The 14861-nt window shown below is 45.6% G+C and overlaps 1 protein-coding gene across 1 annotated transcript in view; it reads left to right on the top strand.

Moving 5' to 3' along the window:
* Positions 1-1547: 1547 nt before the first annotated feature.
* LOC147033004 (N-acetyllactosaminide beta-1,3-N-acetylglucosaminyltransferase 3-like) overlaps positions 1548-14861 on the top strand; it is a 27412-nt gene continuing 14098 nt past the window's right edge. The window contains exon 1 of the mRNA XM_085871109.1: positions 1548-2200. Coding sequence (XP_085727235.1) covers positions 1664-2200 — 537 coding nt within the window. The 5' untranslated portion in view covers positions 1548-1663. The remainder of the gene's footprint in view (positions 2201-14861) is intronic.

Raw genomic sequence — 14861 nt, 5'->3', positions numbered from 1 at the left:
TACAAATATTACATATTTACAAATATTACATATTCTATAATTCCAGCAATGTGTGTGTGTGTGTGTGTGTGTGTGTGTGTGTGTGTGTGTGTGTGTGTGTGTGTGTGTGTGTGTGTGTGTGTGTGTGTGTGTGTGTGTGTGTGTGTGTGTGTGTGTGTGTGTGTCTGTCAGAATGTGTGTCTGCGACCGCTGTTTCTCGACAACCACTGGTCCGATCTAATTGAAACTTGCCAGGAATATTGCTGGGGACCTGTGGATGTGCCTTTTCAAGGTTTGATATTAATCGGACAAGCGGTTCCCAAGTTATGGCCATTTATTTACCAACCAATGGCAGGACACGGTGCTATGACATCACGATTGACGTCACAATTCTTCTTCGTTTGATATGACGTCACAATTGACACTGGGGACCTGAGTATGTGCCTTTTCAACGTTTGATATCGTTATTCTTCAGTCTGGAGGCCACGCACGTACGGGCACGCACTAGTATATCATATGTCAATTATAATTACTTTGCAAATTATTCTATGACTGAAGTTTCAGTCGTCGAGATGAAACATGGAAGACCCTATTCAATTAAAAAAAAAAAAAGCAATGTGTGGAGAATGCAAGATGGTATTCATAGAATACTTACCCTGCGCAGTCCTGAGGACTGAATGCGATCAAACTCTTTTGGCGGCAAATTTGTAATTGCATCCATGTACGCTCCTGAGGTAAATATGGACAATAATAATATCTGAGGTAAAATATACTTTGATAAATTGCATTCATAAGCCTCTACAAAGTAGATTTTATCCTCGTTCGAGTGTTTTCATGACTATCAAAGCTGATAAAGATGCCAGAATAGATCAATGAAGTATAAATTGGGAGATCGTTAAAACACCAAATCATACAGTCTTCTTCTTCTTCGCTTTTTCACCGGCCAGCACAATGAAGGGCTGAAGCGATTTCAGTGACGCTACTTTCGGACGGTTTTCGATGTCCGCTCAATATGCGCTGTATCAGATGGTCTTGTAACATGTGGTAAAGTTTCCATTTCCTCCGTTGAACCGTTTTCGATGTACGTCCTTAACAAGATGCAGGTACACGTCGTCCGTCCGCGACCGATTGCTTCACCACACTTTTCGCAGCTCGAGCGCACATCCTGTGGAGATCTTCTTGAATCGGAACGGCGTCTCATGATTGTGTATTTGAAAAAAAAAAAAAAAAGATGAATAAAAATAATTTTTTTTTTTAGAATCCGATGTGCGCAGTCTTAATACAAACACACGATGTAACGAGGTAATTTAACTTAAACAAAAGGCTGCGGCAAAGACAAACAGTCGTGGAGACAATATGCGAATATTTTTTTTTTATAATTTGCATACGTGCAGGTGAACGCGTGATTTCCACTGGGTGCAGCAGTGCGTCACTCCAACAACAATAGCAATAGCAAAAGCAAAAGATGACGAGGTCGTTTACCTCACATTCCAATGCAGGTGCGCGTCGCGTGGGCACAATGAGACGTACGCGCGATGACGTTGCACAAAGGAGGCGGGGCCTAGCGGGAATCTCTCCGACAGCGAAAACGGGAACAGGCCCAACGTAACGAGGGAGCACGTGAGAGCACACGACTCGTCGCTCTCGGCATCGGAGAGTGAGAGAGAGAGAGAGAGCGAGAGCCATGAAGGCTTCGCAGCTGCGGTGCACCTGGTTTCGGGTATGTCGAGAACCTGCGGTGTTCGTGCTCACCATCCTCACCATGATCAGTATCTACGGGTGGACGCACACGCGGGAAGCCTCGACGACGCCCGTTGTGCCGGTGGTGCAGATGGCGCGTTTGGACGGCGAGTTGATCGTCGCCACGAACAACAAGGCTGTGTCTGAGGACTCGTCAGGAAGAAGCATCGATCCGTTTCCACCGCTCTGGGCCGAGCACGAGCCGTCGCGATCGCACGGGGATGTTGTCTGGAACGGACATTCGACGCTCTGTGAAGCCAATGACAGCGTCGCTTCGATTCCTGGTTTCAACAAACTTTCTCCACTCATTCGAGACTTCCTGAAACACCGGCATTGCAGGAACTTCGAGCGGATCATCGAGCCTCGCGACAAGTGCTCGTCCGGGGAAGTGTTCCTGTTGTTGGCCATCAAGACGGACGCGCGCAACGTGCACCGCAGGGAGGTTATCCGGCGCACCTGGGCGCAGGAGCGCGACATCAAGGTAAAGGAAACGGATTTTTATTTATTTTTTTTGTCTATTTGTGGTTGTTTTTTTTTTTTTTAAATCTCTGTCGGTGATGTTTCATTTGACTTCTTGACGATCCAGGTTTGATTGCATCACACCTGTGCCAACACGTGGTGCTGAAGCTTACGATGCTCTTCGGTGTGCGCACGACGATGTACCCTTCGGATGTGCGTCGTCGTCGTCGTCGTCGTCGTCGTCCTCCTGCATATGGATTAGTGGATGTCTGGTCCTGTTGGTGTCTTCTGGTCTTCATATCTTTTTCTTCATAAATGTATTGGTGGTCGAATGGCAGCTTAGCTGCCGGGGTAGCTATCATTTCTTGAAGCGCGACTGTGTCGCTGATGCAGTGCCCCTCTACCAGTACACACACTGGAAGTGGTGCTCATTTCGCTGACCTCGGAAGGATGACGGGCTGAGTCGACCCCCTGGTGTATTTATACAGCGGCCGACGGGGCGTGAACTCAGGACCCTCGGATCCCAAGCTGCCACCCGAACCACTGAGCCAACACCAAGCTATAAATGTATTGAATACCTCCGAGTGAGGGTAAGGTTGCGAGCTAGTGCACTTTAAACTCTTCCTTTGCCGGAATGTAAATGGAGTTGTTTTGGTTTTTATTTATTTATTTTTTTTAAATGGGCCTGAACAGATGATGTGCCAACAACATAATTGAGACTGTTCCAGTCATTTATGATCCTCTGGCAGAAAAAAAAGCCACCTCAGACGTTTAGTCTACTCTACTCAAACATTGTTTAGTGAGCAATCCATCTGGAGGTCAGGAATTCAAGGCTGCAGGGTTTATATAAGTGATAAAAAGAGGGGAAGGGGGGGGGGGAGGGGGTTGGCAATCTGAGTACGAGGAAGTTTGTACACGGCTCCGACTGGTGTAAGGGGAGGGCCATAAAGATGGATATGTGAAGAATTCTCAAAGGAATGTGATAAGGGAAGAGACGCCCATAATGGAATTTGTTATGAATTTCTAAAGTCATTATCACATGATTGTAGAAGTGAAGGAGACCGGGTGTAGTGGCGTGTGCCTGTAATCCGGCTACTCGGAGGCTTGGGTTGGAGGATCACTTGAGCACGGGAGCTCTGTGCCTGGCCACGCTATGAAAGGGTGTAGGGCAGCCCGGAATCATGGCGAAACCCAATCCTTATCCCTGTGTCGTAAGAGGCGACCAGGGTTGCGTCAGGAAGGGCATCCGGCAGAAAACCTATACCAAATCAGTATGCGGATCATAACGGATGATCCGCTGTGGCGACCCCAATCAGGAGCAGCCAAACGAAGAAGGTAGAGGTGGAGGAGGTGCGATTACCCTTGCGATCAAGTGACCACAACGTAGTCGAAGTGAATCCATTGTTGAGATGTGAAGTTCAGTGTAGTGGTGTACGTTCGGTGGATTTTAGTCAGGCAAACTTTTTTTGTGGATGACAAGTGATTTGGGAGCTTTATATTGATCGAGTAAAGCTTGAGTGGATGGACTGCATCAGAGGAATGGGCAACCTTCAAAGAGCAAATGTGTAGGGTACAGTCAGCATATTCCAGTGAGGTGTGAAGATAGAAAGACGAAGACTACAAGGTAGTGTAATTAAGCGGGAAGTACGCAGTGTAATTAAGGCTAAACAGAAGGAATTTATTCAATCAAAAACGACAGCACTAGAGTCTGATAATAACTCGACAAGCCAAAAATAATGTTAAAAATAACAGCAACACAATCTTAAAGTATATTGTTGTTGTTGTTCGTCTTTCGGCTGCTCCCGTTAGGGGTCGCCACTAACAGCGGATCATCCGTTATGATCTGCATACTGATTTTGGCATAGGTTTTACGCCGGATGCCCTTCCTGACGCAACCCTGGTCGCCTCTTACGACACAGGGATAAGGATTGGGTTTCGCCATGATTCCGGGCTGCCCTACACCCTCTCATTGCGTGGCCCAGTGCAGAGCTCCCATCTTCAAGCAATCCTCAAACCCAAGCCTCCGGGTAGCCGGATTACAGGTGCACGCCACTACACCCGGTTAGCAACACAATCTTAAAGATTATAATGGGAAATGAAAGGGTTATGAGGAGTGTGAGTTCATTGAGAAATTTCAAAGGGAGATGATGGTGAGATGGCAAGTTTATTTAAGGGATTTTTTTTTTTTTGCTTCGATACTTACACAGGAACAGTCAGGGAACTTCCAGTAACTGAGTCAGGTCAGGTATGGGAGCATGCGCCGGAACAACGTGTCACTACATCCACTTTCCACCGGTACTCCAGGGGCCTCAGTCTGGCCATCCACCAGGCAGATGCCTGGCCCATCCCCATCTCCTTGGGATGCTGATCAACTGCTGCAACCACGAGGCACGTGGTCATCCCATTGGCCTCCCCCACTCACGAGGCTCCCTCGCTGAAAGAATCTGGAGAGCAGGATCAGTGTCAGGAAAACAAGCCACATGACAATACAGCTGCAGCTGACACTCACAGACTATGCAGGTAACAAATCTCATTTGAGTCTCTCTCAGCAACCACTCATTGCACACAAAGTCCGACCAGCGATAGCCAAGGGTTTTCCGAAGGAATAGGGGCCTTGTCCCCCTCGAGAAGTCCTGCAGGCAGGACGAGAATCACCTGGTACCAAAGGAATTAAGTCTCCGTCTCATATCCCAGGTCAATTCCAAGTCTCACATCCATAGAGCAAGACTGGAAGCACCAAGGACCTGAAGACTCGGACTTTCGTCCTCCCGCACAGGTACCGTCAGTGCCACACCCCATTATCCAGTGAATCCATGACTCCCCAGACCCGACCAAGACGTCTGTTGACCTCTGGCTCACAGCCAGCAGAGACATGAATATCACTGCCAAGGTAAGTGAATCTCTCCGTGACCTCAACATCCTCACCACAAACGGGTACAGACAGGATAGTGGCATCCAATATGTCATTGGAAGGCTGAATCTTAGTTTTGACCAGGAAATCCGTAAACCCAGTGGCTCCGACTCATCATTCAGCACCTCTCGACCCCAAAAGGATATCTGGAGTCTCTGCAAAGATGACTGCATCATCTGTGAAATCAAGATCAGAGATCTTGACATTCCCAAACGATGCACTGCAGCTTGATCTCTCCGATATCATCTCCAAAATCCAGTCCATACAAGTGCTGAAAAGTGTGAGGGACAGTACACACCCCTGATTAAATCCAGTAACACCTGGAAATAAGTCAGAGATGGAATCACCACATCTCACAGCACTCAGTATCAGATTGATCAGTTTTGGTGGCACCCCACGAAGACGAAGAATCCTCCAAAGGTTATCCCGATTCACTGAATCGAAAGCTTTGCAGAGATCAACAACGGCTGCAAGCGGCCCTTGCCAAAACTCTTGCTGCGTTCGGTGAGGACCCAAAGAGCAAGGATACGGTCAATCATTGACCTCTGGTGTAAATCCTTCCTGCTCTGGACGCTAGTGCTCAAGCAGATGGTGGCGAACCCCATCAATAATCATCTGAGCAGACCTTGTCTGGCGCTGAGAGCAGCGTCACCCCTTGGTGGTAGTTGCAGTCTTGGCGATCACCCTTTCCAGAAGGAGACAACAAGGCCCCTCTTCCAGTCAGTTGGGACGATGCCTGTGTTCCAGACAGAGCACCGAACTGCATGCAATGACATGAGTACAGCATTTCCACCCGCCTTGAGAAGTTGAGCATGGATGCCACAGATCCTAGGGGCTTTACCCCATTTCAATCGGTTCACCGCAGCTTGTGTTTCCACAAAATGAGGTGGACCACAGTTGATTGAAGGGTCAGCAATCAGGATTGTAACACCCCAGACATCCAACTCGTCAGCTGGTGGATCAGCCTGGTACAGCCGCTCAAAGTAACTGGCCCAGCGGGCCTTCACTTCAGACTCTTCTGTCAAGAGTCCACCACCCTCTGCTCTTACTGGAGTACATCGAGGGGCAGGCCTTGAGGAACGCAATGCGTGAATTCCCCAGTAGGCAGTACGAGAACTCGAGGCTCAACTGATCAACCACAGACTCGAGCGTGGCATAGAATGCCTCCTTCACTGTGAGATCACTCACCTCAGTCAGAGCATAAATAGACCAGGGAAGTCTCAGATTAACCCAAGGCATAAACAGAGACCAGGAGCCCTGAAGGGGCCGCCTCGGGGTTATACCCGAGGGGCCTGAAGGGACCGTATGGTGCATGTTTGGGAGTTTTGACCGTGCATCTTTGTCTCCGTTGTCACTAAGGACTCACGAACAAATGATGAAACCGGTCCGTTGGCTGAATGAGGCGTGGAGCCTTGTGATTCTCATGTATGTGAACCCAGGTAGGTTTTAAAACAACTTTAGGGCTTACCTTGGTTCCTTTTCTTTGCTTTAGCAGCTTTCTTTGGCTCTACGAGCAGGCGGATTAATTGTTGACCATAATTGGAGGGAATAGCCAAGTGGCTCACCGAATCTATTACCCAGGTGGCTTAGATTTTCAAACAAATTAATACCCATATTCTTCCAGCCAAAGAAAGCTGCATAAAGCAACTGAGAAAAGTACAAAAGGTAAGCCCTTTGCTGTTTCAAACCCTACCCATGGATTTTTTTTGGTTTGCTATTCTCCGGTTTGGACTCTTCTTCCTCCACTTTTCGCTCCCGAGGACTGTGCTGCAGGGGCTGTATGGGACACAGTTCCGGCGCTCTCGCCACTCTGTTTGGAGTCACAATTTATTTGTTTATTTGTATGCATCCCATGGCTGCTTGGTTGCATCCTTTTCTGGCCCAGGCAAAATAACCATGCATTGACTGACGTTACGGTGTTCGGCTTAGGTCAGACATCATTGCTTCTGACTGCATTCAATAATGACTCCAGGTTGTCTGGGGTGAAGCAAGTGATATAACGTTTCCGCATGGTAGCAGGGCCTTATCAATCCCGGGAATGTGCGCGTGCGTAGATAGCATTCCTTTCCTGAAGTAATTCTCTGCAGACTACTGCAGTATATGAGAGTATAACTCTCATATACTATAGTTCTAATGAGCATTTGTAACCTTTTTGGGGGGGGGGGTGGGGTTGCTGTGCTTGCAGTGCTGCTGAGTCACACAATAATTGGTATATAACTATGGTTTCAGTCACAAGTGGATAGAAACTTGCTATGTTGCTCTGATGATGCCCTAAAATGGGCAAAACTGGTTGGTAACTGCTTTACCATTCACGAGTGACAGTTTCTGACATTATTAACATTACCTCTGCCCACAAAAGGTAGACGGAGGTTATGTTTTCACCCCTGTCTGTCTGTCAAAATTGTGGATGGAGTCAGGCAAAATTTGGTGGAGAGCTTGGATATATGCGACAAGGACTAAATGATTTAGATTTTGGTGACTATCCGAATCAGGATCTGGATCCGAAAAGTTAAGTGATTTTTCACCTTTGAGAGATGTGGCAAAAACGACATGTTGCAGGATATCTCAAAAATTATTGATGGATTCTGACGAAACTTGGTAGACGAGTTGGTTAGGTGACGAGAACAAGCAGATTTAAATTTTAGTTCATGTCCGAATACAGATATGACCAAGCAGTGGGAAACAAAGCATAAACGAATCAGCTCGGCAGAGGAATGCGCTCTACCGAGTGCCTTTTTAGTATATTGCATTCAACATCGTAATTTGTGCTGCAAGAAGCTCTTCTTGGAGCCGCATACATAACCATGCATTGACTGACGTTACGGTGTTCGGCTTAGGTCAGACATCATTGCTTCTGACTGCATTCAATAATGACGCCAGGTTGTCTGGGGTGAAGCAAGTGATATAATGTTTCCGCATGGTAGCAGGGCCTTATCAATCCCGGGAATGTGTAGCAAGTAGTGATTGAGACGTGGTTCTGGTACTCACCACTGTGTGTGCGTGCGTAGATACTTTATTTTTCTTTCTCTCTGTCTTTCTTTACTGTGTTGTATTGGTGTTTCTCCTATCCCCTAATTTTCTGCTTTTTTTTTTTGTACCTGTGCATGTGATTTCAGTTGTCCCTGTGATCTTTTTCCTTTCTGTACAATCATGCGCCGCTTAACGACGTTCCGGGCAACGACGCATCACATATACGATGGATCTGCCAGCTCTGAAAAAAAAAAAAATGTTGCTGAAAAAATCCTATCGCTGAGTGATGTAGCCGACGTAGCGCTTCCAGTCGTATAAAATAGCGCATACAATTATGTATGCTGTACAGTACATAATACTTCATAATGATAAACGACAGTGTGGCCCTGTTATAATGCGATCGTTGAGGTCCATAAAATGTCATCGCGAAAGAAGCAGGGTCGTGCTAAATCGGGATTCAAGGAAATCGGCTTTCAAACTGAACCAATGTTTGCACGTTTACCTTCTAACAAGTAAATTACCTTTGAATTGAAGAATTCCATGAATAAATCGTTGTTACAGTCAAAATTAAAACACAAATTTCTTTTTGGTGAAGCTTTTCATGTTGTCAAAACAATCGCACTGTTCCGAAAATATATATCACAATTGACAGGAGCTCGTTTCTTCATTTATAAATTATAACATCCATGCAATGATTACGTATTTATCAAATCCAAATGCTATTTATTCATCTTTCTATAATCGATGCGAGAGGAGATTGTAAGCTGCTGCTAACAACACCGATGGCAGTCATGAACAGCACAAAGGTAAAACTAACGTGTCTTCAGTCTCTCTTGGATGCGTGTTACAATTGCCAACAGTATTCAGTACAGTAACATGCTGTACAGGCTTGGAGCCGAGGAGCAATAGGCTATATCATATAGCCTAGGTGTGTAGTTTTGTGTAAGTACAATGTTCGAAAACGAAAACGAAAAAAAAAATTATGTTCGCTTAACGACGAGTTTCTCAGAACGTAACCCCGTCGTTAAGTGGCGCATGACTGTACTTGGAACGAGAGAGAGATAACAAATGCACAGTTAGTCTTTGTGTGCTTGGCCTAAAGAGCTCTGTTGTTGAGGCCTGTACTCTGCTTGCCATGCTTTGAAATATCGACATTCTTTGTCGGCTTTCCATTTCTATTTTTCTTTTGTTTTACCTTCGCCTGATAATTCTGCTTGCGACAAGTTTTCCTTTGTTAGCATTTCAAAATCCTTTTTTGATTTTGTTTCTTTGCAGCTATGGCAAACGTTCATTTATAGTATTGCATTTACAAGCCACTTACCAGTAGGAATGGGGTAATAGTAAGTCCACCCAATTGGGGTTTGGGTTGAGGATGTCGTGACGGGCTTGGGAGAACTCATAGGTTTTGAAAACGTGCTAGCAGCCTTGAAGATGAATCAACGAGTTGTTTTTCTTTCCCAGGAGCGCTATGTTGCCCAGGTGGTTGAAACTGCTTTGTCTATACTACCAGATATATTTGTTAATGTCGGCATGTTGGCCTCACCGGCGGTGAAAATAGCCTTGTCCAATTTGCCTCCTTTCGTTAAATGCGAACAGATGTTGTCCGTTTTAAAACAGTTTGGCATGATGGTGTCGCGAATCTCGATGATTCCCCTTCATTTGTGTTCCCATTCTACAATTCATATCATGTCGTTCCGGCAGCAATGTTGTATCGTGTAGAAAAATAATGCCCAATCGCTCAATGCCTCAGCTGCATTGGTAGTTGAAAATCGGAATTACCAAATGTACATTACAACAGAGACGATAACGTGGTGCGTTCGGTCATTGAATCCGGTGGTGCATCGAGACAGACAAGAACATTGCCCCTAGTGGCACATCTAGATGGAGAGAGCTGAATGTTGACTTCAGTAGTAATTATGGCACATCAAAGACTGGAGATTGACCTTCATGTTTGAGCGTGGTGATCAATACTTCCCCGGCAGTTGATGCGGGTTTTATTACCGTGTCCTCTAAGAAGAGTCACAAATGAGGAAGTTGTAGTGAGGGCACGCAGGCGAGCTGTTCAAAAAAGATTGCATCGTCGAGTAAATGCAACGTTTCTGTTTTAGAAATGGTAACTCTTACAGCTGGTCTTGTGACGCAGAATAGGTTCAGTGTTTTAGCTGAAGAATAGTAAGAAGTGTGTGGCCTCTTTTGTGGCAGCTTTACCTCCTGCCATGGTTTTTAAAACTCCCGCTATGGAAGCATCAGTTACACCTCCAGGAGAAAATAAAGTTCCTGTTGTGGAAGCACCGGCTTCGTTGGGTGAGAAAACAAATGAAGACCACCCAGAGTACGACTCGGATGGAGCGGTCGTCACTTGCCTCTTGTGCTGGTGGTGAGGTCTGGAACGACCTGGCCATAGCTCAAGAACTAGCGGATGGTGATGATGTATCACCCATGGAAATGTTAAAGTTTCTTCAGGATACTTTTCAAAAGGAAAAGGTTAAAATTATCAATTTCTTTCTGAACTTTTCTGGCTTCATCACCTCTTCAAAGCATCGTCTCTTTAAGGCTGAACAACTTTGTGTGACTGAGTCGCAAGTATTCCGTTTTAAGTGTACTTAAAGCTCGGGAAGAGTTGCTTACACAGCCCAACTTCCCCACGGCCTCATAAACATCCCTGCATACAGTGCATGACCTTTTCTGTTGTAACTTTAAATATAAATGGGGGACGTTCACCCTTGTGTTGGGCTCGGGTGAGCCTGCTTGTTGAACAAAAACGTTTTGATATTGTTCTTCTGCAAGATACGAGATGTAGCTCTTCGTATTTAAGTGAATGGACTCGTATAATGAAAGGACAGTGGTTTTTTTTTTTTTTGGCTTTTTTTTTTTAGTAGCTCGGCCTGTCATGCTGGGGTGGCTATTTATTTAAATCCTCCTTTTTGTGCACAAGGTGTTACTTTTTAAAGGGGTTATTAAAGGGCATCTAGTTTCAGTTGATTTTTTTTTTTCACAATGGTTATAAACACACTATATTAAATGTATATTCACTGAGTACTTGCACGGAAAGATTTGAATTTTTTACACAGTTAGAAATGTCCCTCACACACCTTGATTTTGATGGTCTTGTTTGTCTGAGTGGGGACTTTAATTTCACACTTTACCCCACCCTTGATTGCAATAGACAAGAGCCCCACCCACCAAGTACAGTGCCCTTGAAGAGAGCATTGTCCAAATTTTCCCTCTGGACGTATAGAGGCTCCAAAACCCATCTGCACGGCAATATACGTGGTGCCGGTGTACAAATGGCCGGCTATCTCTTGTGAGGCTGGATAGATTTTATATTGACAATGGGTCTTTAAATGCTGTAGGCCATGTTGACGTCATCCCGAGTGGGCTTTCAGACCACCACATGGTTGTTCTTCGCATTCTTTCCTCGTCGTACTCTGGTCATTAATAACCTTGCGGCATCAATGCTATGGCTTGGCTTTAAGGCACTAATCATATCATGTCGTTCCGGCATGGTTTTAGCCTCAAAAATCTTCAGAACATTTTTGTAGATCTTTTTGTTTTCTGGGGGTGGGAAAGCATTGGTTTAGGCCTGCAAGACTAAGCCTGCCCATCGCTGAAGGTGTACAAGGGCTAATATATGTAACAAGTAAAGTGATGGCTTTTTGCCTCCTTTCTGAAAGAAGGCTTCTTTCCTCTGATGTCCCATGGAAAGCCTCTGCCCACTGCTTGCTTCGGCAAGCTGGTAGACTTGGCTATGGTGACGAGCTTTTTCTTCTTGACATGAAGCGAGTGGATATAACATTAGTCCCTCTGTTTTACAGATGCATGCTGGAAACATGGCAGGCTGTCTGTTCGCCGTGGTACCAGTGCTTTGTCCCTTCAGATGTTTTTCAATGAACCAATATTTTGAAATCCTTTTTTTTTATGCAAAAGTTTATGGATGTCAATGTTACCAGGGTTAAACATCTTCGGAATCCCTTTGCACATAGATGGAAGCCAGCTGCTGACGTTGCCTTTGCCACCGGTGTGAGGTCCATCAGAGTTATTGGTAGAATTTTCTCTGTGATGTTATGAATTTTTATGCAAACTGGGTTAAAATGGGACCCAGACGTAGAAGTTGCCCTCCCTTTATCCCAATGTCCTTTTCCAAATCTTTTAATTTCGTTTCAAGGTTTTATATCTCTTCATCGAATGGAGAAATCCTCTGTGTATAGTCAGTGTTGTTACCTTTTTTCCAAGCAAACCTGCAGAGCTACAAGCTTGTTGGTGAGCGCTGCTTCAAGCCCACCGTTCTGCAACAATAAAATGGCATGTAATGTACAAAGAACCCATTGTCAAGCCCTCAGGAGATCTACAATGGCAGCTGGTGCACATCTTACCATGCAACTTTTTGTCCCATTGCAAATCCGATAAACTCGGATTTGTGCCCTTTTTTTCAAAACCCCTGAGACAGTTTTTCATACGTTTGTTGAACGTTCAAGGTTGACTCCGCTTTTTAAAATTCAATCACACATTATTCAGGGGCTCGGGTTTTTTTTTTTTTTTTTTTAATTATTTACGCATTGTGTCTTTATATTCAGTTTTAATATCCATCATCAGTGTAAAAATGAATGTCTTTGAGCAAACTTCTTGTGTTCTGAGGCAAAACTTTCCATTTATTTGTCAAGGAAATGGAAACTGCAGAACATTGACATTTTAGCTGAGGATGCTTTTATTGTTTTTAATGCATTGGTCACATCTCGTGTCCATTTTGAGTTTGAAACTCATGTTCTGTCTTCTTTTAAGAACAGTGGTATGCTAAACAATCTTTGTGGTACAGCCAATGGTGCTTTAATAATTCATTATAGTCATTGCTTCTTTTGTTACCCCTTCCTCTTTTTGTCTTCTTTTGATTTCTGTGTGAACACCCTTCACAATAGTGTCAGGTCAAATTAGATCTGTGACTTGCTCCAGGTACCATGTAGACCTGTACTTACCTGTTCCATGGTCGGGTTGTCAGCGACTAAACCGTCTCCCCCACCAAGTTTCTTGGTGAGGAGGGTGTACAATATGGACACCCAGCAGGATGAAGAACAAAATCTGTCAAAGGGTGGAGGAGCTCCTTGTGAGCCAACAGCCATCCATATCTAGTGCCCAACTGTGTCTGCAGATGTCCTCCTGCAGTTGGGTTACTTCTTATTAGGAGGTTGGTGGCAGGATTTGCACTCCGGCCACCGTAAAACAATTCACTCTGCAAAACATTCCAAAGGCATAAAAAAAATCTGAAAACCCCTTCCATGGTATTATCTCCTGTGCAGCTGCCCTTCGCAGGGCAGCTCACCGGATGATGGGATTGGGCAAAGCCTTCGGGACCCCCAATCTTTGATAGGAGGGAAACCACGGGGTAACATTCCCAGGTCCAATTGCGGTCTTGTGTGAGCTTGCCAACATCCTGGTCGTCCTGGTCGTCCACCAGACGATGGTCTGCTTTGGTCAACCTGAGACAGTCCCTTTGGCTGTGTGCCTGAAATGTCCTATCCTGAAGAGGATGATCACCTGTGTTATCACTTGACCTCAAGCGTTTGGACATCAGTATTGCAGCGTTCTCTGAGGTTCGGTGACCGGATTGCGGCAAAATCATGGTGTGTGGTTACACCTACTATTGGTCTGGTCGCTCTGATGGTTACCATACCCAAGGAGTTGCTGCAGCTGTGTCCAATCAGCTGACTCCAATGATAATTGAGGTAACACCAGTCAACGAGCATATTATGAGACAAAGGATTCATCACTCCTTGGGTGTCATTTCCCTGGTCCCTATATATGCTCTGACTGAGGCGAATGATCTCACCGTGAAGGAAGCATGCTATACCACGCTTCAGTCTGTGATTGATCAGTGCCCCAGGTGAGATACTCTTCTGATCTTGGGAGTTTTCAATGCATCGACTGGAACCGATAGGGATGGTTATGAGACATGTTGGTTCCCATGGGTCTGGAACTGTGAACCAGAATAGCACTAAGTTCCTTGACTTTGCAAGAAGTCATGGAATTAGGGTGGCTGGTTCATGGTTTCAGCACCCACAAGCTCATCGCTGGATTTGGTATTCCAACCATGGCGGTGTCGCAAAGGAGTTTAATCATGTGCTTGTTGATGGTCGCTGGAGGATGATCCTGAACAGGGTCTACCGGAGTGCTCAGTTCCTCAATACTGGCCACAGGCTTGTTGTAGCAACTCTGAAGTTTCAGCTTAAATCCAGGAGAATGGTACCATCCCAGCCTCGGCTGGATGTTGGCAAGCTCAAGGATGGTTGGGTAGCTGAGGAATTTGCGAACAGGCTGAGTGAAGATTTGTGTGTGTGTGTGTGTGGGGGGGGGGTCTGGGTGCTTTAGGTGCTTTGGGGAATCCTGAAGAGTTGTGGAGCACCTTCAAGACCACCCTTCTTGATGTTGCCGGTAGATGTCTTGGAACTCACTATAGTGCGAAGAAGAATTTTGTCTCATGGGACACTGGATACCATTGACCAGTCACAGCAGCAGGTTGAATGGTAGAGCTGAGCTGCTTCGGGAACTGAGTCGTAAAACTGTACGTGCATCAAGGGTGAACAAGGAAGCCAATGTGCGAGTAAGAGCACAGGGTGGTGGACTCTTGACAGGAGATCGAAGTGAACAGCTACTAGGCTGGTTACTTTGAGTGGATGTACTAGGCTGATCCATCAGCTGTCGAGTTGGATGTCAGGTGTGTTACAATCCCGATTGCTGACCCTCCAATCAACTGTGATCCAACTCCATTTGTGGAAACACAGGTTGCGGTGAACCGGTTGAAATGGGGTAA

The sequence above is a fragment of the Eptatretus burgeri genome, chromosome 2 (assembly GCF_056783735.1).
Source record: "Eptatretus burgeri isolate ZD-2024b chromosome 2, Ebu_testis_v1, whole genome shotgun sequence".
Taxonomy (NCBI): Eukaryota; Metazoa; Chordata; class Myxini; order Myxiniformes; family Myxinidae; genus Eptatretus; species Eptatretus burgeri.
This window is presented reverse-complemented; position numbering and strand designations above follow the sequence as displayed.